This window comes from Haematobia irritans, chromosome 4, assembly GCF_050003625.1.
Source record: "Haematobia irritans isolate KBUSLIRL chromosome 4, ASM5000362v1, whole genome shotgun sequence".
NCBI classification, from domain to species: Eukaryota; Metazoa; Arthropoda; class Insecta; order Diptera; family Muscidae; genus Haematobia; species Haematobia irritans.
In genome coordinates this window covers 11,628,179-11,655,848 of record NC_134400.1, presented here as the reverse complement: position 1 = coordinate 11,655,848, position 27,670 = coordinate 11,628,179, and the positions used below count along the sequence as shown (strand labels likewise).

Sequence of the window (27,670 nt, the reverse complement as noted above, 5' to 3'; positions counted from 1 at the left end):
ATGGAAGAGTGAAAGTTGTCTTCAAAGATGGTGCTTCGGCAAATAACTTCGTGAAGGATGCCCGTTTAAGTGATGGTGGATATCAGGCCAGAATATTGGCTCACTTCGTGTCTATAGTAGGAGTTATTTATAATGTACCGGAAGAAATTTCCACAGAGGAGCTAAAAGAGGATTTAAAAACCAATGAGACAACGATTTTGGATATTATTCGAATGACTAGAAAAGAAAGAGGAGAGACCATAAATACAAGGAGAGTGAAGGTCATCTTCAAGGGGCGCAAATTGCCAGAGGTTATTGACTATAGTGGTGCAAAATTGAGGGTACACCATTTTATCCCCTTTGGTCAATGCTATCGGTGTTTCCGATTTAACCATTTTGCAGATCACTGCAAATCACCTGCTAATTGTCGTATTTGCTTCCAACGCCACGAAGTGGTTGACCCGAATAATTGCAGTAACCCGATCACATGCTCTAACTGTGGACTGGCGCACCCTTCCAATAGCCGCGACTGCCCTGCAAGGGAAAAGGCTTTTAGAATTAAAAAAATCATGGTCGTTGAGAATCTATCCATCCGAGAGGCAAGATCTAAATATTCTGCCATTTTTTCGAATAGGTTTGATATTTTGGATCAAAATCTTGATGTGGCTTTTCCCCCCATTCGGCACAAGCCGAACTTTAAGCCTTTCGCTAATAACAGCAATGTGAGCAACAATCTTGATGCAGCAAAAGATCTTCATAAACAATTTTCGTTTGCGCGAGTCGCCAAACTGAATATAAATAAGGAACGAGAGGAGGCTAACGCAAGAAGGACACAAAAAGAGCACCAGGCTGCTTTACAAGAAGGTGAGACGTATAAAGCTCCAAACGGTGTAGGTATTATTGCAGCGGAGAATTTGAAGACATCTGGTTTTGAGAGAGCTATAAATGAATTAGCTAAGAAATTAAATAATTACATTGTTGTGGGTGCAAATGGCTCCGGAGGAGACCATTTGAACTTCATTCAAGATCTTCATCAAGATATGAATCGCTTTTTTGCTACGCAAGACGTCGAGTTGATAAAAGCTGGGGGGGCCACTAGCCTCTCAGTGTAATTTTGTTTTTTTTTTTTTTTTTTTTCATTGTATTATTATTGTTAAAGAAAAGATGAGAATTTTACAACTGAATATTCAGAGCCTGAGAAAGAGAGAGAACAAAGATGTCTTGGAATTATTTCTTGAGACTAACAAGATAGACATAGCACTACTGTCTGAAACATGGTTGACTGATAATTCGACTACAAGCATTTGTAATTTTAATTATGTTTATAAGAACAGGAGTGATGGATATGGAGGTGTAGGCATCTACATTAGAAGAGATATATCATTTTCAATTTTGGACAAATTTCCTGTTGGGGAAGTGGTTGGTATTCGTACTCATAATTTGAGGAAAAATGTCTGTGTTGTTTCGGCTTACATACCACCTAATACCTCAAACGGTGCTTTTAAGGCGATTATTTCCAGTTTCATTGACTCTGTTGAGAACATGTCCCTTCCGATGATTTTTGGCGGTGATTTGAATGCCAAATCGCATCTTTGGGGGTCTCCAGTTTCTGATACGAGAGGTGACATTCTTGCAGGTTTGATGTATGGTTCTTCTTTTTGCTGTCTCAACACTGGTGACTACACTTTTTCTGTTCGTGATGGCCAATTCTCTTTTCTTGATGTTACGTTCTGCAGAAACTTTGTTCGAAATCCGAGTTGGTCTGTTCGGAAGGCAGAACTGACTAACAGTAATCATTTTCCCATTGTAATTGAAATCTGTGATATTGATCCGGCACCAAGGGGTTTCTACAAAGTGTGCCATCGCCGTGTATTAGACGGTGTTAGTCGTTTGAGTGTGGGCACCTCATATGAGGAATTCAGTTCCAAAATGGATTCTATAATTCAAAATTGTTCGGAATACATAGATTCTAGGAACAAATATAAACCCAAACCATGGTGGGACCCCGAGGCCTCAAGATTATTTCGAAGGCGCAATGCTCTTAGATTGAAGTATCACCGATACAGAACTTATGAGAACTGTCAAGATTGGATTATGGCTGACAATGAATTGAAGAACTATATTGGAACTTTAAAGAAATCGAATTTTCAAGCCTTCCTCTCTGAAGTCTCTTCGGCTTGCTCTCCGAGGGAGGTTTGGGATAAAGTGAAGAACGTGCGGAAATTTGGTAAGGAAAAAAATATAAACAACATCTGGAATGAGGAACAGAAAGAGTGTTTTATCAATATGGTCACAGAATCTGCTCCCATTAACATCCCGCCGCCGCTCTCAACTGATTTTAAAAATAGAGACCCATTACCTCAATTCGGAGTATGTGATTTTGAATCGTTCATTAGATCAAGAAATCCCGGATCTGCAGCTGGTGCTGATAAGATAACTTATGAAATGATTATTAATTTAAAGGACTCAGACAGAATTGCGTTTTTCGAAATCCTGAAGAAGCTTTTCGAGGACGGTATTTTTCCTAATTCCTGGAGGAGAATTCTTTTAACGCCGGTCCCAAAGAGGAACAAAGATGCCACCATGATCGTAAACTTTAGACCGATATCGCTTCTGAGTGTACATGTCAAATTAATAGAAGGTGTGCTGAAAAATCTGATTAATGAACATATCAGATCATTTAACCTGCTCCCTGAACGCTCTTATGCCTTTAGACCTCATCATTCGACAGCCATGTGCATAAACGACCTTGTGAATTTTGTGGCCGACCTGAAGTCGAGGTCAATGCATGTAATGGGTATGTGTGTTGATGTGGAGAAAGCGTATGATTGCACAGATATAGAGGTTCTGAAGGATGTCATGGAAATTTTGGGCTTTAACAGTCACATTACTTGGTGGATCTATGAATTTTTTAGAGAAAGGATATTAATTTGCGGGACAAAGTCGAAAGAGACATTTGGTGGACTAGCTCAAGGGAGTGGGCTGAGTCCAATTCTTTTTAACTTATACACCATTTCACTTCATCATGTCAATTCGAGTCAATGTCGTTTATTTCAATATGCAGATGACTTTGTTTTGATCTGTTATGACAAGGATTTTAACAGTACCAAGACATTGCTTCAGTCTAAAATTATTGACTTTAAGGCAAGATGTAATGAAAAGAGTCTTAATTTCAACATGGCCAAGACAAGTGTGGTTCACTTTAACAGAAGACAACGAGATTTGAACATATGCGTTGAAAACACACTCCTGAATCAAGTACAGGAAATGAAATACCTAGGTGTGGTGATCTCGACAAATGGTTCGTCGAACGAACATGTGGACTTTACGATCAGGGAGATTGAAAAGAAATGCCGCTTCATGAATATTATCAATGGGTGTCGTTTTGGAGTGCATCCGATTAAGGCATTACTTTTTTATAAAGCATTTGTGAGGTCGAAAGCTGAATATGGAGCCTCGGCTCTTTCAAATATGTCTCAAGTTGCTTCTGGCAGAATTAAAAGTTGCCTTAATAATGTCCTGAGAAAGGCCCTGGGTCTCATACGCACAACACCTGTTTCAGTCATATATCATATGGCTGGTGAATTGCCTCCTGACAAGAGATTTGAATTGGCAACGGCAAAGGAACTAATAAAAGTTTTTGCGTTGAACCTTCCGGCAAAGGAGATAATGGCTGTTCGGGATCGTCCATTGAATTCTAGTTACTACAGAATCTATCATCAATTCCAGCATATTTTTGAAGACGTCGCACAGATCTCTGAATCAATCATTAAGCCAAGTAATATAAAGTTTGATGAGGACTTTTTCAAAGGAGCTGTCAAAAATAAGGCTGAAGCTAGCGTTGAACTGGTTAGGAGTCTGAGGTTGGAGAAGGAGGCGGATCTACAAGATAGAAAGTTTGATTTAATCTTCACGGATGGCTCAGTGCATGCTGAATATACGGGGGCTGCTTTCTACCACCAGGCTTCTGGTTTGGTTCAGGCCTTCTGTGTCACCAAAAGACTGTCTTCTATGTCGGCGGAGCTTGTTGCGTTATATAAAGCTCTTGAATTTGCTACAAACAACGGGCTGACAAATATTGCATTTTTAACGGATAGTCTAGCTGGAGTTCAAGCGCTTAAAAACAACGGAGGACTTAATTTTTTGGCACATCAATTTCTGGCTCTTGCAAATGAACACTGTGGAAGCATCGAAATACATTTCATTCCCGGGCACATGGGAATACCTCACAATGAGAAAGTGGATGAAGCAGCGAAAAAGGCATTTGAAGAGGGATGGCGTTTAGATTTGAAATGGCCCTTAGGTGATGCTATTCGTACAATAGAGGAAAAATTGTGGTTGAAATGGTCAACGGAATATATACAAGAGGCGTCAGTACGAAATTCCTGTTACTTCAGAATCTTTCCGACGGTGCGGAAGAAGCCGTGGTTCGGTTATGTGGCAGTGAATACTCTTCAGTGTAAAGCAATTAATAGAATACTGAGTGACAATGCATTCTGCAATTCTACACTTTATAAGGTGCGAGTAGCTGATTCTCCAGAGTGTGAGTCATGTGGTGGGGTGGAGACCCCATCCCATGTGATTTTTGAATGCCCTAGATTTTTCTTGGAAAGAACGCACTTCACCGAATTGGATGGTATATTTGATATTGAACAATTTGTTGACAAATTTGGTATAGAAGGTTTGAGCATTTTAGCGGATTTCTTGGAGAAGACTGGTCCATGCATTTAGTTTCATCACAGCATTGCGATGTCTATTAGTGTTGGCTTTGTGATTCCGGGCCAAATAAGTCTTCCAATAAGGGTGTTTTTTTTCATCGGCATTGGGAGCAACTTAAAAGGAAAAAAAAGAAAAAAAAAAAAAAAAAAAAAAATAAATTATCTCATGGATTTATCTGTGTGTTATTATCTTCATTCGAATCAGCTGTTTTCAGTTCATAAGTTTGACAATTCAATTCAACCCTTCAACCCAACAATTCAATTCAATAATACAAAAAATTTGTTTTAAAGATTTAGTGCTTGGAAAATAATAATGGCAAACGAAAATGATCAACAGCATCACCAGACAACAGCACAGAACCCTAAGGATTGTGATAAAATTGTCGTTGATTCAATGAAATCAAACGATGACGGTGGTAGTGAACACAAAGATTCAACGAAAGACGATAATTATTACGCCGAAGAGGAAAGGGAGAGTCTAGATATGATGCCCACATCCTCCAAAGGAAAACTAAATGATTTGGTTGCCGATTTGTGTATTAATGGTCATCGTGGTTATGGAGATTTTCAATATAGTAATCGATCTGCTGGTGCTAGCTCTTCTGGAGGAGCGGCGGGTGAGGGTAAGTTATCTTTAATCTCAAGTCGAGACGTAATGTAAACAAATTTTGGAAAATTTTTTTTAGGTTCAAGTGGTGAAGGCAGTTTTGCATCTTCTGCGGCTACAACTACAACACATACAGTGCAACCGCCACCCACCCAAAACTCGTCGTTCTCTTTTAAGCATTTCCTCAGTAGCAGTAGCGTACCTACAGCACCTTCAACAACAGTCACATCTTTGGATCCTCCCTTAAATGTGAGCAGTACGTCCTCAAGTAATTCGAATTCAAATTCTGCCATGTCTACACGTTCCCTACAAACATCAACTGGTGCCCGTCCCAAGGTTCCACAGTCGAATTCTGCATCATCCACATTAACTGCGAGCGGCACATCGACACAATCGGGCGAAGGTTTGTCTATTGCAGCAACAAAAATGAAACGTTCACCACGTTTCTCATCTTTCGACTCGCAGGCGAGTCTTGCCGAATATGCTGGGGCACCGACCATTGCCGATTTACCAGCGTGTGAAGCTTCGTCGGGTGGTGGCAATACAAAATCTTCAGATTACCGTTTGTATCCCGATGAAAGAGAACGTGATCGATTTGCAGGTTAGTACTGGGGTTTTGTGCAAATGAAAAGGGGGAGAAATGGAGGCAATTAGAACTTAATTTTGAAAAATGCTCCCCGATGCTCCAAGAACGACATAGAAGTAGGACAATGGCATAATATGCCATAGAGAACTAGTCCATGCATTTTAACCTTTTCACTACCGAATGAAACCTTCTACCCAAAACTTTACGCTTTTTTTTACTTGGTCAGCTTATAGAAAAATTATATAACTGTGAGGACTTCACTCTTATACTTAAAAATCTACATGAATTTCTTTCAAAAATTTGATTGGTGAACGGCCTTTCAAAATAAGCACTTTTTTGGAAACGAACAATTATAAAAAGGAATCTGACATAATATGGGCTATAGAGTTTATATGCCATTCCATTTACTGGAGATGGAATATAGAAAAACAGTCTCATAACTGCATATTTTTCGTTGATTCTCAAACAGTTTTAGAAACAGTCCATTCTTCAAACTAATGAAACAGTATAGGAGAGTCTAGATATGAGCCCTATCTAGTCATCATTCAAAAACATTGATAAAAACAATCTAATTTCCATATTTTTTGTATTTGCAGAATGGGGACCTACAAATGCTCCTACAATGACAACTAATTCGTCCGATTATGATCGCGGACAGTATGTACCCCGATCCTATTCAAACTATGAAATACCAAGACCACAAACATCCCCACGCCGTCGTGCTGGTGGTGTTGGTTCAAATCGAGATTCAAGACCCACACGTTTGACTCTCAATACAAATCCAAATCCAACAATGGCTGCCAAATTGAAATTGGATTTGCCCATAAATACCCAAAATACCGTAGGAGGGTCTAACAGCTCATCGTCCAATCGAAGGAATGTTTTGTCCACACGTCCAACAGATTTTCATCAATCTTCTAACCCTATACCCGGTGGGGCGGCAGCTGCTGCTGCTTTACCTGACTTTGTTCAAGATCATTGGATGGATTCTTGGTATGCCAATGATATGCATGTGAATTCACCACCCTCTTCGCCCACAGCCGCCTTTACAGAAGAGCTTGTGGGAACTGGCAATGGCGACCAAGCCACCGGGGCTTGTGCTGGTGGGGGAGGTGGTGCTAGACCTCGAAACCGCGATAACATTCCACTACCAGGTCCTGCCGATATGGGTGGTTTTAATATGGGTCTTCCCGAACCATCATCATCTTCGGTGGGTTCAAAAATGCTACCAGATTTCCTTTCCGATGGACCCATTATTCATTCTTCTCAACGTCTGGCCGATATAGCAACTGGTTTGCCATCAAATTCCATGGGATCGCCCGAAGATTCAAATATGACCACACAGCTGTCAAGGTTACGCTCCGATAATGAACTTCTACAAAGGGAATTGAATGAAACACGGGTTGCCCTTAATGAACAGACATTGAGAGCCAATAACTTGGAGCGACAGTTATTGGAACAACAAAGGCAGCACAAGTCACAGAATGAGGAAAATCTCGATACTAATAAAAAGCACTCGAATGCTGTACAGAGTCTCGTTGTTAAACTTAAACAACAAGTACAGCAATTGAATTCGGAGATTGAAATTTTGAAACGTGAAAAAGATTTGATGCGTGAAGAGGGTGCCGTAGGTGGTTGTAATGTAAGCAGTTGTAATCGTTCTCCTACTTCGTATGCTCCAGCTGCTACCGTTACAAGCAGTAATCGGTGCACAACATCTACATCTGCGACAGCAGTTGGTGGTGGAAGTGGCGTTTTAGGTGGCAGTTGCGTGGGTGTTAGCAGTAGCACAAGTGGAACAGGCCAAGATGGTGGAAACGGTGTCATAGGCCTCAGACCGTCCAGAGCACAACAGATATCAATAGATTTGCGGAGGGCAGCATCAAATGCGGAACAAAACCTGAGGTAATTTGCTTTTAAATACTTCTTCGTGCTGGAGCGGACAAAAAGGTCTTGCAACATAATTGTCTTTTAAAGTTTGTCAAAATTTTATTTCTATAGAAAAAATTGTCAACATTTTATTTCTATAGAAAATTTTATCAAAATTATATTTTATAGAAAATTTTCAAAATTTTACTTCTATAGAAAATTTTGTCAACATTTTATTTCTATAGAAAATTTTCTCCAAATTTTATTTCTATAGAAAATTTTCCCTAAATTTTATATCTATAGAAAATTTTCTCCAAATTTTATTTCTATAGAAAATTTTCTCCAAATTTTATTTCTATAGGAAATTTTCTCCAAATTTTATTTCTATAGCAAATTTTCTCAAAATAACATTTTGAAAATTTTGTCAAAATGCTATTTCTATAGAAAATTTTGTAAAATGTTATTTCTATAGAAAATTTTCTCCAAATTTTATTTCTATAGAAAATTTTCTCCAAATTTTATTTCTGTAGAAAATTTTCTCCAAATTTTATTTCTATAGAAAATTTTCTCCAAATTTTATTTCTATAGAAAATTTTCTCCAAATTTTATTTCTATAGAAAATTTTCTCCAAATTTTATTTCTATAGAAAATTTTCTCCAAATTTTATTTCTATAGAAAATTTTCTCCAAATTTTATTTCTATAGAAAATTTTCTCCAAATTTTATTTCTATAGGAAATTTTCTCCAAATTTTATTTCTATAGCAAATTTTCTCAAAATAACATTTTGAAAATTTTGTCAAAATGCTATTTCTATAGAAAATTTTGTAAAATGTTATTTCTATAGAAATTTTTCTCCAAATTTTATTTCTATAGAAAATTTTCTCCAAATTTTATTTCTGTAGAAAATTTTCTCCAAATTTTATTTCTATAGAAAATTTTCTCCAAATTTTATTTCTATAGAAAATTTTCTCCAAATTTTATTTCTATAGAAAATTTTCTCCAAATTTTATTTCTATAGAAAATTTTCTCCAAATTTTATTTCTATAGAAAATTTTCTCCAAATTTTATTTCTATAGAAAATTTTCTCCAAATTTTATTTCTATAGGAAATTTTCTCCAAATTTTATTTCTATAGAAAATTTTCTCCAAATTTTATTTCTATAGAAAATTTTCTCCAAATTTTATTTCTATAGGAAATTTTCTCCAAATTTTATTTCTATAGCAAATTTTCTCAAAATAACATTTTGAAAATTTTGTCAAAATGCTATTTCTATAGAAAATTTTGTAAAATGTTATTTCTATAGAAAATTTTCTCAAAATTTTATTTCTATAGAAAATTTTCTCCAAATTTTATTTCTGTAGAAAATTTTCTCCAAATTTTATTTCTATAGAAAATTTTCTCCAAATTTTATTTCTATAGAAAATTTTCTCCAAATTTTATTTCTATAGAAAATTTTCTCCAAATTTTATTCCTATAGAAAATTTTCTCCAAATTTTATTTCTATAGAAAATTTTCTCCCAATTTTATTTCTATAGGAAATTTTCTCCAAATTTTATTTCTATAGAAAATTTTCTCAAAATGTTATTTCTATAGAAAATTTTGTCAAAATGCTATTTCTATAGAAAATTTTGTAAAAATGTTATTTCTATAGAGAATTTTATCCAAATTTTATTTCTATAGAAAATTTTCTTCAAATTTTGTCAAAATTTTATTTCTATAGAAAAAATTTGATTTCTATAGAAAATTTTTGGTAGATTTCCACCAAATGTGCAACCTTCGTACAAGCTACCCTGTATTTATTAAAACGTTGGAATATTTTATAATTTTTTTCTATAGAAAATTTTGTCAAAATTTTATTTCTATATAAAAATGTCAAAAAATGTCTATAGAAAATGTTATCAAAATTATATTTTATAGAAAATTTTCTAAATTTTTTTTCTATAGAAAATTTTCAAAATTTTGTTTCTGTAGAAAATTTTGTCAAAATTTTATTTCTATAGAAAATGTTCTCCAAATTTTATTTCTAAAGAAAATTTTGTCAAAATTTTATTTCTATAGAAAATTTTCTCCAAATGTTTTTTCTATAGAAAATTTTCTTCAAATTTTATTTCTATAGAACATTTTCTTCAAATGTTATTTCTATAGTAAATTTTGTAAAAAATTTATTTCTTTAGAAAAATTTTGATTTCTATAGAAAAATTTTGGTAGATTTCCACCAAATGTGCAACTTTCGCACAAGCTACCCCGTATTTATTAAAAGGTTGGAATATTTTATAATTTTTATACCCTGCTCCACACTGTGGAACAGGGTATTATTTTCTATAGAAAATTTTGTCAAAATTTTATTTCTATATAAAAATGTTGTCAAAATTTTATTTCATTATTGTTGTTTTTGATTACAGCTTAAAACCATGCATTGACTAAACTACAAGTGTAGCTTAACCAACAGAGGAAAATAATGTTTGTCAAATTTATTTGGACAAAGCCCTATAGACTGTAAGGTGGTTGGATGGATGCACGTTTCGGAATTACCACATTCCTCATCAGCATCCTCTACTTGCATGCTTTTAAGCTGAAATCAAAAACAACAATAATGATTGAAGAATAAACCAACAATAACAAAACAAAATTTTATTTCTATAGAAAATATTCTGAAAATTTTTTTTCTATAGAAAATTTTCTGAAAATTTCATTTCTATAGAATATTTTGTAAAAATTTTATTTCCATAGAAAATTTTGTCAAAATTTTATTTCCATGGAAAATTTTGTCAAAATTTTATTTCTATAGAAAATTTTGTAAAAATTTTATTTTTATAGAAAATTTTGTCAAAATTTTATTTTTATAAAAAAATTTGTAAAAATTTTATTCCTATAGAAATTATATTTCTGCAGAAAATTTTCTAAAAATTGTATTTCTATAGAAAATTTTGTCAAAATTTTATTTCTTTAGAAAATTTTGTGAAAATTTTATTTCTATAGAAAATTTTGTGAAAATTTTATTTCTATAGAAAATTTTGTTAAAATTTTATTTCTATTGAAAATTGTGTCAACATTTTTTTTCATAGAAATTTTTCTCCAAATTTAATTTCTATAGTAAATTTTGTCAAAATGTAATATCTATAGAAAATTTTGTCAAAATTTTATTTCTCTAGAATTTTTTTTTTCAAAATTTTATTTCTATAGAAAATTTTGTCAAAATTTTATTTCTATAGAAAATTTTGTCAAAATTTTATTTCTATAGAAAATTTTGTCAAAATTTTATTTCTGTGGAAAATTTTTTAAAAATTTTATTTTTGTGGGATTTATTTCATTTTTAATAAATAAGGATGATACTTTTTCATTTTGTTTTTGGAGATCTTATTTCATTGTGGGCGTCAGTTCGTCGTTGAGTCCTATATTTGTAATTTTATTGTAATCTATCATATTAAATAATTAATTAATCCCGGCATCTTTCTCAATTTCTAGGCAACTTTTGGCTGGTGTTGATAATTTACGTCAAATGGCGGCAAATATTGAAAAATCTGAAACACATGTCGACTACGATGCTAGTCCAGATTTATTTTCAGATTTCATTGACGATTGTGATGATTACGAAGAATGCCCCGGTGGACCGGATTTGTAAATGATATTTTTCATTCAAAATATAATAAAATTACACTGTTTTCTATTTTTAGAGAATAATAATTATAATAATATTAACATTACTAAACCTTATAATGATTTTGGTAATGAGAGAAAAAAAAATTAACTCTCATAAAACCGAAAAGCTATACATACATAAACCAAACAAAGTAAGAATATATAGTAATAAAATATTATAAATGATAAAACAACAATTTCACTATTAAAATTAAACAAGAGAAAACAACAAACAAAGCAAACAGGAAAGAAATTTAACCTAAATTAAAAATGAATAGGATGATGAATAAAAACACTATTAACATATATTTAAAAAATATCATGTTCCCTATTTGAAAAATAAAAACAACAAAAAACAAACTAAAACGGAAACAGAAAAATATACAAATACAAAAAATGTACACAAAATAATTTAATTTTTGTTGTAATATTTACAAAATATAAGATATGTTTTAAATTTAAAGCTTCAATATTAATTAGTGCTATATTATTTTCGAATTTTCATTTAGACTGGAATAATCTGTAAGGAATATACCATCATAATTATATTTTCTTTTAAGTGTTGCTTTTTGTTTTTATAATCTCGAAAGCAAATAACATCAAGAATTTAAAAGTAAACAACTGGCCCTATTTTAATATGTTTCTTTTTCTAAGATTTGTTTAAAAAATGTGCAAATATTTTTATTAGGTTCCTTCTATATTTTATGTTGTGCTGTCTTCTGCCCTATCTATATGGTTTGGTGAACATAATATTGTTATGACGATAAATTATAAAATAATAAGAATAGTTGATGATTTTTATCAAAATAAAAACGAGATACATTAAATCAAACCAATACCAACACATAAAGCTAAAAACTAAAATAAAAACCATGATGAATAAATACCGAAAAACCGCCTCTTTATATATTTTCCAATGCATAAACATGATTTTATGGTAATGCTAATATTTCTTTGATAATTCTCCTTAAATATGCGTCCTAGAGCGAAAAAACGATAATTCGTGACCACACTCAAAAATTTAAAAATCCACCCAAATCCTAAAAAAAAATGAAAAAATTTATTTTGTCCATATCTCCTAAACTAAGTGTCCTAGAGCGAAAAGGACAATAATTAGTGACCACCCTCAAAAAATTGAAAAATCCACCCAAATCCTAAAAAAAATTGAAATTTTTATACGAAAAACTTCTTTTGGCCATATCTCCTAAACTAAGCGTCCTAGAGCGAAAAGGACGATAATTCGTGACCACCCTCAAAAAATTGAAATATCCACCCATATGCTAAAAAAAATTGAAATTTTTATATGAAAAACTTTTTTTGGTCATATCTCCTAAACTAAGCGTCCCAGAGCGAAAAGGACGATAATTCGTGACCACCCTCAAAAAATTGAAATATCCACCCATATGCTAAAAAAAATTGAAATTTTTATATGAAAAACTTCTTTTGGCCATATCTCCTAAACTAAGCGTCCTAGAGCAAAAAGGACGATAATTAGTGACCACCCTCAAAAAATTGAAATATCCACCCAAATCCCACAAAAAAATTGAAATTTTTATATGAAAAACTTTTTTTGGTCATATCTCCTACACTAAGCGTCCCAGAGCGAAAAGGACGATAATTCGTGACCACCCTCAAAAAATTTAAAAATCCACCCAAATCCCACAAAAAAATTGAAATTTTTATATGAAAAACTTCTTTTGGCCATATCTCCTAAACTAAGCGTCCTAGAGCAGAAAGGACGATAATTCGTGACCACCCTCAAAAAATTTAAAAATCCACCCAAATCCTAAAAAATTGAAATTTTTATATGAAAAACTTCTTTTGGCCATAATCTCCTAAACTAAGCGTCCTAGAGCAAAAAGGACGATAATTCGTGACCACCCTCAAAAAATGTAAAAATCCACCCAAATCCTAAAAAAAATTGAAATTTTTATAAGAAAAACTTCTTTTGGCCATATCTCCTAAACTAAGCGTCCTAGAGCAAAACGGACGATAATTCGTGACCACCCTCAAAAAATTGAAAAATCCACCCAAATCCTAAAAAAATTGAAATTTTTATATGAAAAACATCTTTTGGCCATATCTCCTACACTAAGCGTCCTAGAGCAAAAAGGACGATAATTCGTGACCGCCCTCAAAAAATTTAAAAATCCACCCAAATCCTAAAAAAATTGAAATTTTTATATGAAAAACTTCTTTTGGGCATATCTCCTAAACTAAGCGCCCTAGAGCAAAAAGGACGATAATTCGTGACCACTCTCAAAAAAATAAAAAAATTAAAAATCCTAAAAAAAAAATTAAATTTTTATATAAAAAACTTCTTTTGTCCATATCTTCTTAAATATGCTTCATAGAGCGAAAAGGACGGCATTTTGTATATATTCATTCATTCCTCTTTCTCAGAAATAAATAAATAAGCAAATATCTTTCAAAAATCAAGAATCCAGAGGCGTTATTATTTTATAAGGGAAACCTCCCTACAAAATTGACGCCCAACTAAGAGGCCCGAACAAACGCCTGAGTAATCAAGAAAAATTCTAGTTCGATTGTGGTTGCTGAATTTTTGGAGCATTTTTCCCTTTCTGGAAAATTATTATGAGTTTCGAAATAACTCACATGTTATTGCCGATTGTGGTTAGTTTTCCCTTTCTGCAGAGGAACTTGGTAGTTATATATCATCGTGGCAGAAGAAACTGACAATTTTGAAGACGCTGTGGAATTTCTGAAGGTCAGGTCAACAATTTTAGTAATTTGCTTACAAGTAAACGTATAGCAGGAGTTTACCATTCCTGGTATCCTTAACCACGGAATAGTTTAAACAGCTCTTAGAGAGCTCGTTCAGCAATTGCTCCGCTCGATTTGATGGGGAAAGAAATCCATCGAAAGTTGAGGAATTCATTTTTGCCATAACAACGTTCAAAGTGGTAGAGAACATAAACGACGAAAATGCAGTCAGCGGCATGCCGACGTTGCTTGAGGGGGTTCTTCTGAGTTGTGGCGCGGCGTAAAGACTAGCTCTATAAGGTTTAGTGACGTCATAACTATGCTAAGAGAAGCATACCCTCCACCCAAACCTGCATGGAGAGTTTAAGCTACACTTGTAGTTTACCTGATTTTATTTAACGGAAAAAATGAAATGACCGTTGACTGCTTTCCGTTCTTCAGCAGGTAAAAAGTGATGTTTTAGCAAACATTTTTGCTGTTATGAATAACATAATTTTTTGGGTGTACTAAACGAAAACAGGCCTAATGTTTCCATTGGAGAGGAGTATTTGAGTAACGTACCTCGTAAAACTAGTTTCAGTCCTTGTCAGTGAAAAAATGCATTCTAAAAATAGACTTATGATACCATTATGTTTCTTCTTGTATTTCTTTTGCTCCTACATAGTTCATGTTCAAGTATGAACAGATAAACCTATCAACAAAAATGGGAGCAAGTATGTATGTACATTTGTTCGAATGCAAAGTAACTTTGCGTTAAAAATAATTATCATCGTTCTAGTACAGTGAAATTCTGCTGTGAAATATTTTTTTTATACATGAACAGGAAAAGAAATTTTCGTTGGTATAAAATTTTGTTTGCGAGGATAGAAATAATTTTTTTTTGTGTAGTTGCTTCATTATAGAAATAAAATTTTGACAAAATTTTCTATAGAAATAAAATTTTGACAAAATTTTCTATAGAAAAAAATTTTGACAAAATTTTCTATAGAAATAAAATTTTGACACAATTTTCTATACAAATAAAATTTTGACAAAATTTTCTATAGAAATAGAATTTTGAGAATTTTTTTTATAGATATATAATTTTGGGAACATTTTCTATAGAAATAAAATTTTTGACAAAATTTTCTATAGAAATAAAATTTTAACAAAATTTTCTATAGAAATAAAATTTTGACAAAGTTTTCTATAGAAATAAAATTTTGACAAAATTTTGTAAAGAAATAAAATTTTGACAAAATTTTCTGTACAAATAAAATTTTGACAAAATTTTCTATAGAAATAAAATTTTGACAAAATTTTCTATAGAAATAAAATTTTGACAAAATTTTCTATACAAATAAAATTTTGACAAAATTTTCTATGGAAATAAAATTTTGACAAAATTTTCTATGGAAATAAAATTTTGACAAAATTTTCTATAGAAATAAAATTTTGACAAAAATATCTATAGAAATAAAATTTTGACATAATTTTCTATAGAAATAAAATTTTGACAAAATTTTCTATAGAACTAAAATTTTGTCAAAATTTTCTATTTTTGACAAAATTTTCTATAGAAATAAAATTTTAACAAAATTTTCTATAGAAATAAAATTTTGACAAAGTTTTCTATAGAAATAAAATTTTGACAAAATTTTGTAAAGAAATAAAATTTTGACAAAATTTTCTGTACAAATAAAATTTTGACAAAATTTTCTATAGAAATAAAATTTTGACAAAATTTTCTATAGAAATAAAATTTTGACAAAATTTTCTATAGAAATAAAATTTTGACAAAATTTTCTATAGAAATAAAATTTTGACAAAATTTTCTATACAAATAAAATTTTGACAAAATTTTCTATGGAAATAAAATTTTGACAAAATTTTCTATGGAAATAAAATTTTGACAAAATTTTCTATAGAAATACAATTTTGACAAAATTATCTATAGAAATAAAATTTTGACATAATTTTCTATAGAAATAAAATTTTGACAAAATTTTCTATAGAAATAAAATTTTGACAAAATTTTCTATAGAAATAAAATTTTGACAAAATTTTCTATACAAATAAAATTTTGACAAAATTTTCTATGGAAATAAAATTTTGACAAAATTTTCAATAGAAATAAAATGTTGACAACATTTTCTATAGAAATAAAATTTTGAGAAAATTTTTTATAGCAATTAAGTTTTCTATAGAAATGATATTTTGATAAAAAATTTTCTATAGAAGTAAAATTTTGACAAAATTTCCTATAGAAATAATATCTGGAGAAAATTTTCCATTGAAATAAATGTTTCAGAAAAATTTCTATAGAAATAAAATTTTGAGAAAATTTTCTATTGAAATAAAATTTTCAGAAAAATTTCTATAGAAATAAAATTTAGAAAAAATTTTCTATTGAAATAAAATTTTCAGAAAAATTTCTATAGAAATAAAATTTAGAGAAAATTTTATATAAAAATAAAATTTAGAGAAAATTTTCTATAGAAATAAAATTTTAAGAGAATGTTCTATAGCAATAAAATTTTGAAAAAAATTTCTATAGAAATAAAATTTTGAGAAAATTTTCTATAAAAATAAAATTGGGAAAATTTTCTATAGGAATGCAATTTTGAGAAAAATTTCTATAGAAATGACATTTTGATAAAAAATTTTCTATAGAAATAAAATTTTGACAAAATTTTCTATAGAAATAAAATTTTAAGAAAATGTTCTATAGCAATAAAATTTTGAAAAGAAATTCTATAGAAATAAAATTTTGAGAAAATTGTCTATAAAAATAAAATTGGGAAAATTTTCTATAGGAATACAATTTTGAGAAAAATTTCTATAGAAATGACATTTTGATAAAAAATTTTCTATAGAAATAAAATTTTGACAAAATTTCCTATAGAAATAATATCTGGAGAAAATTTTCCATTGAAATAAATGTTTGAGAAAAATTTCTATAGAAATAAAATCTTGAGAAAATTTTCTATTGAAATAAAATTTTCAGAAAAATTTCTATAGAAATAAAATTTAGAGAAAATTTTCTATAGAAATAGAATTTGAGAAAATTTTCTATAGAAATAAAATTTTAAGAAAATGTTCTATAGCAACAAAATTTTAAAAAAAAAATTCTTTAGAAATAAAATTTTGAGAAAATTTTCTATAAAAATAAAATTGGGAAAATTTTCTATAGAAATAAAATTTTAAGAAAATGTTCTATAGCAATAAAATTTTGAAAAAAAAAATTCTATAAAAATAAAATTTTGAGAAAATTTTCTATAGAAATAAAATTTGAGAAAATTTTCTATAGGAATATAATTTTGAGAAAAATTTCTATAGAAATAAAATTTGAGAACATTTTCTATAGAAATAAAATTTTAAGAAAATTTCTATAGAAAATGTTCCCATCGCATGGTGTAGGGCATAATAAAGTAAGGAATTACACATTTACATTGAAACTAGTTTGAAATTTAAACTAACAGAACTCTCTCTCTCTTTCTCTCGCTTTACACTTTATAATTCTTTTTCTTTTTTTCTCTGCCCGCAATCATTCAGTTTATGTTAAAAATGTATGTCTCTGGCAAAGAAGATATGGCTCTTGTAGTGAGAGAATAAAAATGTTTGTAGTGCTGCTGCTGAAAGTACTTCATTTAGTTCAATTGATAGTGTGGAACGGGTCGGTTGGTTTTTCCTTGATCGACGGCAGATCGTGATAAAGAGAAACAAAGTTGCAAGTTTTTTTTTTGTATAATAAAAATAATAAAGTGTCTAATATTTGCAAAAAAATAAAAGCAGATAACAAACCACAGATAAAAGGAAATAAAGAAACAAAATATGATGTCGCGAAATATTATTGGTATGTTTTTGCTAAAACAACCCAATAAATATGGGTAACATAAAAGTTATGTAGATTTGATCTAAATGCAAAGAAATACTACTTTGCTAAGACATTTTGAAATAAATTCAATTTTTTTAATAATAACATTCAATACGAATGTACGAATTTTTTGCTAATGAAGAAATTTTCGTTTTCATTCCTTATTAAAAAAAAAAATATTTTTCAGTGTATATGCTTACCCATCTATGTTGATATGTAAATGATCGTGGGTTTGTTTTCGTTTTGCAAAAAATAAAAAAAGTGTTTACATGCCAAAATATAATGTGCGACAAATTCATAGTCTAGGCTTATTAATTCGAAAACTAACTTCAGAAAAAAGAGAAGCAAATTCTTTATAGGCAATTTAACTTTATTTTAGTTCATAAAAATACATTGATTTTAACTAAATTTTGCCAAATTACAAAATTTTATTTCTATAGAAAATTTTGTCCAAATTTTATTTCTATAGAAAATTTTGTCAAAATTTTATTTCTATAGAAAATTTTGTCAAAATTTTATTTCTATAGAAAATTTTGTCAAAATTTTAATTCTATAGAAAATTTTGTCAAAAATTTACTTCTATAGAAAATTTTGTCAAAATTTTACTTCTATAGAAAATTGTGTCAAAATTTTACTTCTATAGAAAATTGTGTCAAAATTTTATATCTATAGAAAATTTTGTCAAAATTTTATTTCTATACAAAATTTTGTCAACATTTTATTTCTATAGAAAATTTTGTCAAAATTTTAATTCTATAGAAAATTTTGTCAAAATTTTACTTCTATAGAAAATTGTGTCAAAATTTTATATCTATAGAAAATTTTGTAAAAAAAATTTATTTCTTTAGAAAATTTTTACAAAATTTTATTTCTATAGTAAATTTTTACAAAATTTTATTTCTATAGAAAATTTTGTCAAAATATTATTTCTATAGAAAATTTCGTCCAAATTTTATTTCTATGGAAAATTTTGACAACGTTTTATTTCTATAGAAAATTTGTAAAGTGCCCACGCTTTAATAGGTTGTTATTGTTTTTCATTGTTTCCAAAAAATTGCAAAAAAAAAATCACACAATTTAAAAATATATTTGTTTTAATGATATATTTCCAAAAAATCCAAATATTTTATTTATCCCTAAGTTTGCCTTTTTTCTATACACCAACTTAAACGAAAGTGAAATTTATATCAATAGCACCTATCTTCACCTCAGTTGTCATTAGTTGTAAAAGTACATCTGCGTTAAATGTTGATAAGATTTGGACACAACTTAGTGGGCATGTTTAAGAATGGGAATTTTTGAAGAAGGTGTCAGACGAAACACACTTGAAATAATCTTAAAAATCCCAAATAATGGTCTGATTTCGGCATACAAAAACAAATGTCTCTTAGTTTTCTAGACCAAGCCACATAGAATGCTTCATATATGTTGATCTCTCATATAAAAACTTGATATTATTATTATTATTATTTCGTTCGGGGGGTTTTATGAATATTATTAACAATACCTGCAGCTTATCAACATTGTTTAGATATTACGAAATGGTGGCCTATTTATATAGGTAATAGCACACGTAAAAAACTCTTTCCTTTCAAATGAAATTTTAGAGCAACGCTGTTCTTTTCTTGCTATTTGAATTTCTTTAAAAAGTTCAAATCACCAAAAAAATTGTTAAAAAAACACATTTTTCCAATAAAACAAAATACTTTCTTTTCCAAAATCAAAGTCTATGTTATGTCGTTTATGTCAATCACAGTTCCTTTCTGCTTTATGTTTTATTTCTATAGAAATGTTGTCAAAATTTTATTTCTATAGAAATGTTGTCAAAATTTTATTTCTATAGAAAATTTTTTCAAAATTTTAAATCTATATAAAATTTTGTAAAATTTTAATTTTGTAGAAAATTTTCTCAAAATTTTATTTCTATAGAAAAAATTTTCAAAATCTTATTTCTATAGAAAATGTTTTCAAAATTTTATTTCTGTAGAAAATTTTGTCAAAATTTTATTTCTATAGAAAATTTTGTCAAAATTTTATTTCCATAGCAAATTTGGTCAAAATTTTATTTCTGTAGAAGATTGTGTCAAAATTCTATTTCTATAGAAAATTTTGTCAAAATTTTATTATATTGATAATTTTGTCAAAATTGTATTTCTATTGAAAATTTTGTCAAAATTGTATTTCTATTGAAAATTTTGTCAAAATTTTATTTCTATAGAAAATTTTGTCAAAATTTTATTTCTGTAGAAGATTGTGTCAAAATTCTATTTCTATAGAAAATTTTGTCAAAATTTTATTATATTGATAATTTTGTCAAAATTGTATTTCTATTGAAAATTTTGTCAAAATTGTATTTCTATTGAAAATTTTGTCAAAATTTTATTTCTATAGAAAATTTTGTCAAAATTTTATTTCTATAGAAAAAATTTTCAAAATCTTATTTCTATAGAAAATTTTGTCAAAATTTCATTTCTGTAGAAAATTTTGTCAAAATTTTATTTCTATAGAGAATTAAAATTTAATTGATTCATTTTAAAATTCTACTGTGACACAATCCGATTCTCATCGACAACTTTCCATCTGAAAAATATTCAAAAGTGCAATTTCAATATAATGTGATTTTTATCAAAGAAAATTTTTAATGTCAACGAATTTTTGTGTACTACTGTAGGTTGCATCAAATTAATTTAAGCTTGTGGACACTTTTGATTTTTTTTCATTTAAAAGCAATTTATGTAAATACAGTTTAGTAGGGGCAATGTTTATGAGAGCTATCGCTATATTTATTGTGTGTGTTTGTTATTCACTTTTTCCGAAATAAAGCTAAAATTGCAATTGTTGCCTTTCCCCCAAAAAAACCTGTTTAAACATTTTAAATAAATATATGTAGATATATTCATATCTACACTCAAAAAAAAAGTTTACTTTGACCAAAATATTTTTTAATGGACGAATGTCATGAACACGGCTCACAGTCACTGTTGTCACTCGTGCCAAAAATAATCTACCAAAATTTGAAGAAAAATTTACCAAAAATCTACCAAATTAAAAAATGTTATTTTCTATAGAAAATTTTGTTAAAATTTTATTTCTATAGAAAATTTGTTCAAAATTTTGTCAAAAGAAAAGGTTGTCAAAATTTTATTTCTGAAGAAAACTTTGTCAATGTTTTATTTCTATAGAAAATTTTGTCTATAGAAAAATTTGTTAAAATTTTATTTCTATAGAAAATTTGGTCAAAATTTTATTTCTGAAGATAATTTTGTCAACATTTTATTTCTATAGAAAATTTTGTCAAAATTTTATTTCTGAAGAAAATTTTGTCAAAATTTTATTTCTATAGAAAATTTTGTCAAAATTTTATTTCTATAGAAAATTTTGTCAAAATTTTATTTCTATGGAAATTTTTGTCAAAATTTTATTTCTATAGAAACTTTTGTCAAAATTTTATTTCTATAGAAAATTTTTTCAAAATTTTATTTTTACAGAAAATTTTGTTAAAATTTTATTTCTATAGAAAATTTGATCAAAAATCTATAGAAGGTTAGGTGGCAGCCCGATGTATCAGGCTCACTTAGACTATTCAGTCCATTGTGATACCAGATTGGTGAACTTATCTGGCCAATCTATAGAAATTTTTGTCAAAACTTTATTTCTATGGAAAATGTTGTCAAAATTTTATTTCTGAAGAAAATTTTGTCAAATTTCATTTTCTATAGAAAAATTCCGTCAATTTTTTTTTTCTATAGAAAATTTTGGAAAATTTTATTTCAATAGAACATTTTGTCAATGAGTTCATATTTTTTTATAATAATTTTAGCACTTAAAAAAATGTTTCTTTTATTTTCATGCAGCAAACTCTTCCCGTTTGCTGAGACATGGTAAATCTCAATGCCGTCATTCGTCTACCCTTAACTCGAAAGCTGCTCCGGCCACAGTATCCTTGGTTCAAAATGAAATGCCCGATTGTGAATTCACACCACCTCAATATAAGGGGCCCAGCTATGAAAATATCAAAGAATTAAGGAAAAATCATTTGACTCCAAATCTAACGGCGTACTACAAGAAACCTTTACTCATACACAGTGGTCACATGCAATGGTTATTCGATCATGATGGTAATCGTTATTTGGATATGATCGGTGGAATTGTGACAGTATCAGTGGGACATTGTCATCCGTAAGTTATGAGATTAGTAAGGGAGAGCATATGGTGATTTTTATTTTTAAATTCATTTCTAGAAAAGTCAACAAAGCCTTGGAAGAGCAAATAAAGACCCTATGGCATACCACCAATATTTACTTGCATCCCAAAATCCATGAATATGCCCAGAGATTAACAGAAAAATTCCCCGGAGACCTAAAGTCGGTGCATTTCGTGAATTCTGGTTCGGAGGCCAATGATCTGGCAATGCTTATGGCCCGTTTACATACTGGAAACCAAGATATCATAACTCTACGCAATTGTTACCATGGCATGTCTCCTTATACCATGGGTTTGACTGCCCATTCCACTTGGCGTTTCCCTTTGCCCGGTGTGGCCAATGGTATTCATCATGTTATGAATCCTGACCCTTATCTGGGTATATGGGGTGGGGCCAAGTGTAGAGACTCTCCCATACAGACAGACCGTTCATGTGATTGTGACTCAGAAAGTGGCTGCAAAGCTGCCGATATGTACTACAATGAATTGGAACAGACCTTCAAGTATTCTTTACCTCGTGGTAAGGTGGCTGCCATGTTTGCCGAATCCATACAGGGTGTGGGTGGTACTGTTCAATTCCCCAAGGGCTACATTAAAAAGGCTGCCGAATTGGTACGGGCCAATGGAGGTGTTTTTGTTTCAGATGAAGTCCAAACGGGATTCGGTAGAACCGGTGATCATTTCTGGGGGTTTGAAGGTCATGGCATTATACCCGATATCGTTACTATGGCTAAGGGTAAGTGGGAATTTGAAAATTTCGGTTCTTAACTATTTTAAAATATCTTTCCCTTTCCTTTAGGTATTGGTAATGGTTTCCCCATGGCTGCTGTTGTTACCACACCCAAAATAGCCCAATCCTTAGGTATGGCTTTACATTTCAATACCTATGGTGGTAATCCCATGGCTAGTGCTGTGGGCATTGCTGTCCTTGATGTTATCGAAGAGGAACAATTGCAAAAGAACTCCAAAGATGTTGGTACCTATTTCCTTAAAAAATTGGCCGAGCTTAGAGATAAATACGAGATTATTGGTGATGTCCGAGGCAAGGGTCTTATGATTGGTGTAGAATTGGTGGCTGATCGTAAAACTAAAACCCCCTTGGGTGTACCCCATGTATTGGAGATATGGGAAACCTGCAAAGATATGGGTGTACTTTTCGGACGTGGTGGCCTGAATGGCAATGTAAGTTTTGAGATTGCTGAGTAATCTGTATGTGACTCTACCAATGCTATTGGGTTTGGTGCCATTGTGTCTTTGTTGCTATGTCCTTGTTAATCCTTAATGTCTTTACGCCACATCCTTATCCTAAACTTAATTCCACATCATCTACTTCTTCCTTTCTTTCCAGATATTGCGTATCAAACCTCCTATGTGTATTAATAAGTCCGATGTTAAATTTGCAGTAGATGTCTTATCGAGATCTATTTCGGAAGTTTTATCGAAGAATTAAATTTTTTTCTTTGGGGATTTTGGTGCAATTAAGAGAATATCCTATGCTTAAGATGCTTTTGTGAAAATCACTTTTATTTCCCATCCATCACATTCCTAGATCCATAGCCTACCATGGGAGATAGAAGAAGCCTTGTACTTATATCACATCCCTAGTTAATTTTTTTTTGTAAATATGTAGTTACAATGTTTTTTTTTTATGCAAATAAATAGTAACCTTAGCATTTTTAAAATACACTCAGAGAAAAAGTTTGGTAATTAGCTACCATTTTATTTCTATAGAATTTTTTTTTTCAAAATTTTATTTCTTTCGAAACATTTGTTCAAAATTTTATATCTGTAGAAAATGTTTGTCAAAATTTTATTTCAGTAGAAAATTTTTGTCAAAAATTTTGTCAAAATTTTATGTCTATAGAAAATTTTGTCAAAATTTTATTTCTATAGAAATTTTTATCAAAATTTTATTTCTTTAGAAAATGTTGTCAACATTTTATTTTTCTACAAAAAAATAAAATTTTATTTCTATAGAAAATTTTGGCAAAATTTTAATTCTATAGAAAATGTTGGCAAAATTTTAATTCTATAGCAAATTTTGTAAAAAATTTATTTCTGTTGAACTCTTTCGTTTAAGGATTAAATGTGATCTGATATCTTTTTTCAAAGGGAAGAACTCTTAAATAAAAATAATTATTGATACATTTCCTTTTTAACAGGTTGTATGCTTTAAACCATCGATGTGTGTCCAGAAATCCGATGTCGATTTTACCATTAATGTACTGGAAAGTATATTCTCCAAGCATTATTTGAAAAAGCCCAGAGATTGGAGACAATATGAGAGTAAATAAAACAATCCTTCGTCATCTGCCATATTCTGTATGGAATTATATTTTTTCTTCATGGTATTAATAATTAATTGCATTTATTATATATAAATATTAAATATATTTTATTTCAAATATTTTGTTTAAACATTTGCTTTTTTGTGTTTTTAATTTTAAGACTAAATAATTTTAACCTTATAAATACTACCACTATATATTGGTGAACAATAAAAATGTAAGCTTAACCGCTTAACCAGAAAATAATAATATCCTATTTAAAAACAATGTATTTGCTATTTATTAATATTAGATCACATATTATTTTCGGGGTGTTTGTGGTTTTTAATTAAGAATTGGTGTAATTGTAGAGGCACAGCTTGCAGTTATTTTTCTTTTTTTAGATATTTCTGGTTCTTTTTCAAAGGTGGAAAGAAATTTTAACAAATATTTATATAGACAAAAAATATATCACCAATATATTTTCAAATGGAATCTTAATTGAATTAAAAAATATATGTATTAATTGAATAAAAAAATTAAATTAATTCACTCAAATAATACCTAAATAAAAAAAGTTATGTGATTATGAATCTAGTCAATTTTAATTCGATCAATTGATTTTCGATTGGCGTCATTAATTGTTTTTTATAATTTCCATAATTTATGTGCTTTTGTTTGGACGACTTTTTGGGGATTATATGCAATGCACTAAATTATGACAATATTTTCTACAGAAATAAAATTTGGAAAATTTTGTTATAGATATAAAATTGTTATTAATTTTCTATAGAAATAAAAATTTTGAGAAAATTTTCTATAGAAATAAAATTTTTGAGAAAATTTTCTATAGAAATAAAATTTTGACAAAATTTTCTATAGAAAGAAAATTTTGACACAATTTTCTACAGAAATAAAATTTTGTGAAAATTTTCTATAGAAATAAAATGTTAACAAAGTTTTCTATAGGAATAAAAATTTGACAAAATTTTCTGTAGAAATAAAATTTTGGAAAAAATTTCTGTAGAAATAAAATTTTGAAATAAAATTAGATGGACCAAATATCATATGAATGTAATTCTAGTAGCGCTTTATTTCGGGCCGTGAACTTTCATTTACTGTTAGCATGGAGGATCTGCTAATATGGAGGATCATTCGATTAACTTGTTAGCATTGTATGATAGATGACTCAACTTAGTTCTGCTTCAGCTAAATAATTAGTTTTATTCGTATGGGTATCTGCCCTGCCGCTGCATCACAATCAGAAGAAAATGAGCAGGGAATCCAAAAAATTAGCTCTTTTCTCACTGACAGTATCTGTTATACAGAATCTATCAAAATCTGAATGCAGACAAATTGACTTGAACTCATATAAATTTCGTACTCGCTAATTATTTTTAATAAATAAAAATATGTATAACATTGTTGGCATTATTAATTTACAAAATGTTTGTTTTATTATTATTATTTTTTTTTATTTTTTTATAATATCTTAATTTATTTAATTCTTTGTGTAAAATTGTATGGTTTTATTTTTTGGCGATGGCAACCAAAAATAAAAAAAATATAAATGCTTTCATATTTTACAAAAAAATAAAATCCAAAACGAATGTTTCACAAATTTCAATAATAAAAATATATCTAAAAAAACGTATATACTTATTTTTTAATGTCGCTGTTTAAATATCATAATTTTTAAGGTCTTCGTTTTTTTTTTGTTTTTGGAAATTAAACACATAAAAATTTTACAATAGTTTGCTAAGGTAATATTATTATAAACAAACAATAGTATTGCAGTCTTGCGCTACACTTGTATATCGATTAGTTTGCCATCATTGCCAATGTCGGTTAATAGCGTTTCGGATAGCTCCTTGCGTGCCTTTTGAACTACCCAGAACATTAAGGCGATGCCACAGACAACCTACAATGACACAAATAATAAATTATTAATACAAATTTTGCGAAAATAGATTATCTATAGAATATCTTAAGTCACTATAGGTAAGGTATTGATAGTAAGACAGAAAATAAAAATACTGCATTAAATTAAAGCATATGTTTAGGCGAAAATGGATAATAGATAAACGAGTATCTGGTATTGGGGATTAGTGATTTTTTTCTAACTTTCAGAAATTTTAGAACATTTTACCGCAAATCTACCAAATTAAACAATTTTTTTTTTGAAGTTTCTGATCAAAATATTGTTGTTAGTTAAAAAAAAATGCTTCTTTGTATGATCCCTCCTATTACTTTTAACGACTTTAGCTTGCACGGGACTATATCTACAAAAAGGGAGAACTTATTCACAATTAATAGTATGAAATAACACGAAAATTAAAATTACCAAAGAAATTGATTTTTGTCAAATTTTTATTTCTATAGAAAATTTTGTCAAAATTTTATATCTATCGAAAATTTTGTCAAATTTTTTTCTATAGAAAATTTTGACAAAATTTTATTTCTATAAAAAATTTTGTCAAATTTTTATTTTTATAGAAAATGTTGTCAAAATTTTATTTCTATCGAAAATTTTGTTAAATTTTTTTCTATAGAAAATTTTGACAAAATTTTGTTTCTATAAAAAATTTGGTCAAAATTTTATTTTTATAGAAAAGGTTGTCAAAATTTCATTTCTATAGAAAATTATGTTAAAATTTTATTTGTATAGAACATTTTGTCAAAATTTAATTTTTATAGAAAATTTTGTCAAAATTTTATTTTTATAGAAAATTATGTCAAAATTTAATTCCAAGGAATAGAAAGTTTCTATAGTGTAGAAAGTAAGTCTAGTACCTCCAGTGTTCTACAAAATCTAAAATCATGTGCTCTTTAAACTACTGTGCCTTAATAGATACAAATTAGCAGCAATCAAAATTTTATTTTATATAGAAAATTTTGCCAAAATTTTATTTCTATCGAACACTTTGTCAATTTTTTTTCTATAGAAAATTTTGTCAAAATTTTATTTGTATACAAAATTTTGTCAAAATTTTATTTTATTTCTATAGAAAATTTTGTCAAAATTTTATTTCTATAGAAAATTTTGTCAAAATTTAACGCTTAAAAAATGGGGGAACGTGGTTTAATGTGGTCGTATGTTAGGTTTTGATAAGCCACGTCCGAAAGCGACTACTAAGGATGACAAACAAAGAAAAATTCAAAATTGAAGATGAGCGAGAGAGCCGAGTCAATAGCGTCGGTTATATCTTGTATGACATTTTG

At 29.2% G+C, this 27,670-nt stretch overlaps 3 protein-coding genes across 13 annotated transcripts in view; 2 read left to right on the top strand and 1 right to left on the bottom strand.

Moving 5' to 3' along the window:
- The first annotated feature begins 4,905 nt into the window (after window positions 1-4,905).
- l(3)04053 (lethal (3) 04053) lies at window positions 4,906-12,303 on the top strand. Its single transcript, XM_075308532.1, has 4 exons — window positions 4,906-5,320; window positions 5,384-5,905; window positions 6,487-7,795; window positions 11,225-12,303. Exons 1-4 carry the CDS (start codon window positions 5,011-5,013, stop codon window positions 11,379-11,381), a joined length of 2,298 nt encoding a protein of 765 aa, XP_075164647.1. The 5' UTR covers window positions 4,906-5,010; the 3' UTR covers window positions 11,382-12,303.
- Window positions 12,304-17,753: 5,450 nt separating this feature from the next.
- On the top strand, window positions 17,754-24,599 carry LOC142236920 (alanine--glyoxylate aminotransferase 2, mitochondrial). Of its 2 annotated transcripts, none has more exons than XM_075308200.1 (5): window positions 17,754-17,957; window positions 21,833-22,157; window positions 22,220-22,917; window positions 22,981-23,363; window positions 24,344-24,599. In XM_075308200.1, the coding sequence occupies exons 1-5, from the start codon at window positions 17,936-17,938 to the stop codon at window positions 24,473-24,475; spliced, it is 1,560 nt and encodes a 519-aa protein (XP_075164315.1). In that variant the 5' UTR covers window positions 17,754-17,935; the 3' UTR covers window positions 24,476-24,599. The 2 variants fall into 2 exon arrangements, with proteins under 2 accessions (XP_075164315.1, XP_075164316.1); XM_075308201.1 differs by lacking the exon at window positions 24,344-24,599 and adding an exon at window positions 23,530-23,879.
- Window positions 24,600-25,870: 1,271 nt separating this feature from the next.
- Window positions 25,871-27,670, bottom strand: part of LOC142236921 (uncharacterized) — a 37,388-nt gene continuing 35,588 nt past the window's right edge. For all 10 annotated transcript variants that reach the window (XM_075308204.1, XM_075308209.1, XM_075308205.1 and 7 more), the window contains exon 5: window positions 25,871-26,369. In XM_075308204.1, coding sequence (XP_075164319.1) covers window positions 26,253-26,369 — 117 coding nt within the window. In that variant the 3' untranslated portion in view covers window positions 25,871-26,252. The remainder of the gene's footprint in view (window positions 26,370-27,670) is intronic.

Coding starts and splice junctions, on each gene's coding strand:
- LOC142236920 (XM_075308200.1), top strand. CDS start 17,936: ATGATGTCGCGAAATATTATTG. Junction 22,158..22,219: donor TCAGTGGGACATTGTCATCC/GTAAGTTATGAG, acceptor ATTCATTTCTAG/AAAAGTCAACAAAGCCTTGG. Junction 23,364..24,343: donor GTGGTGGCCTGAATGGCAAT/GTAAGTTTTGAG, acceptor CCTTTTTAACAG/GTTGTATGCTTTAAACCATC.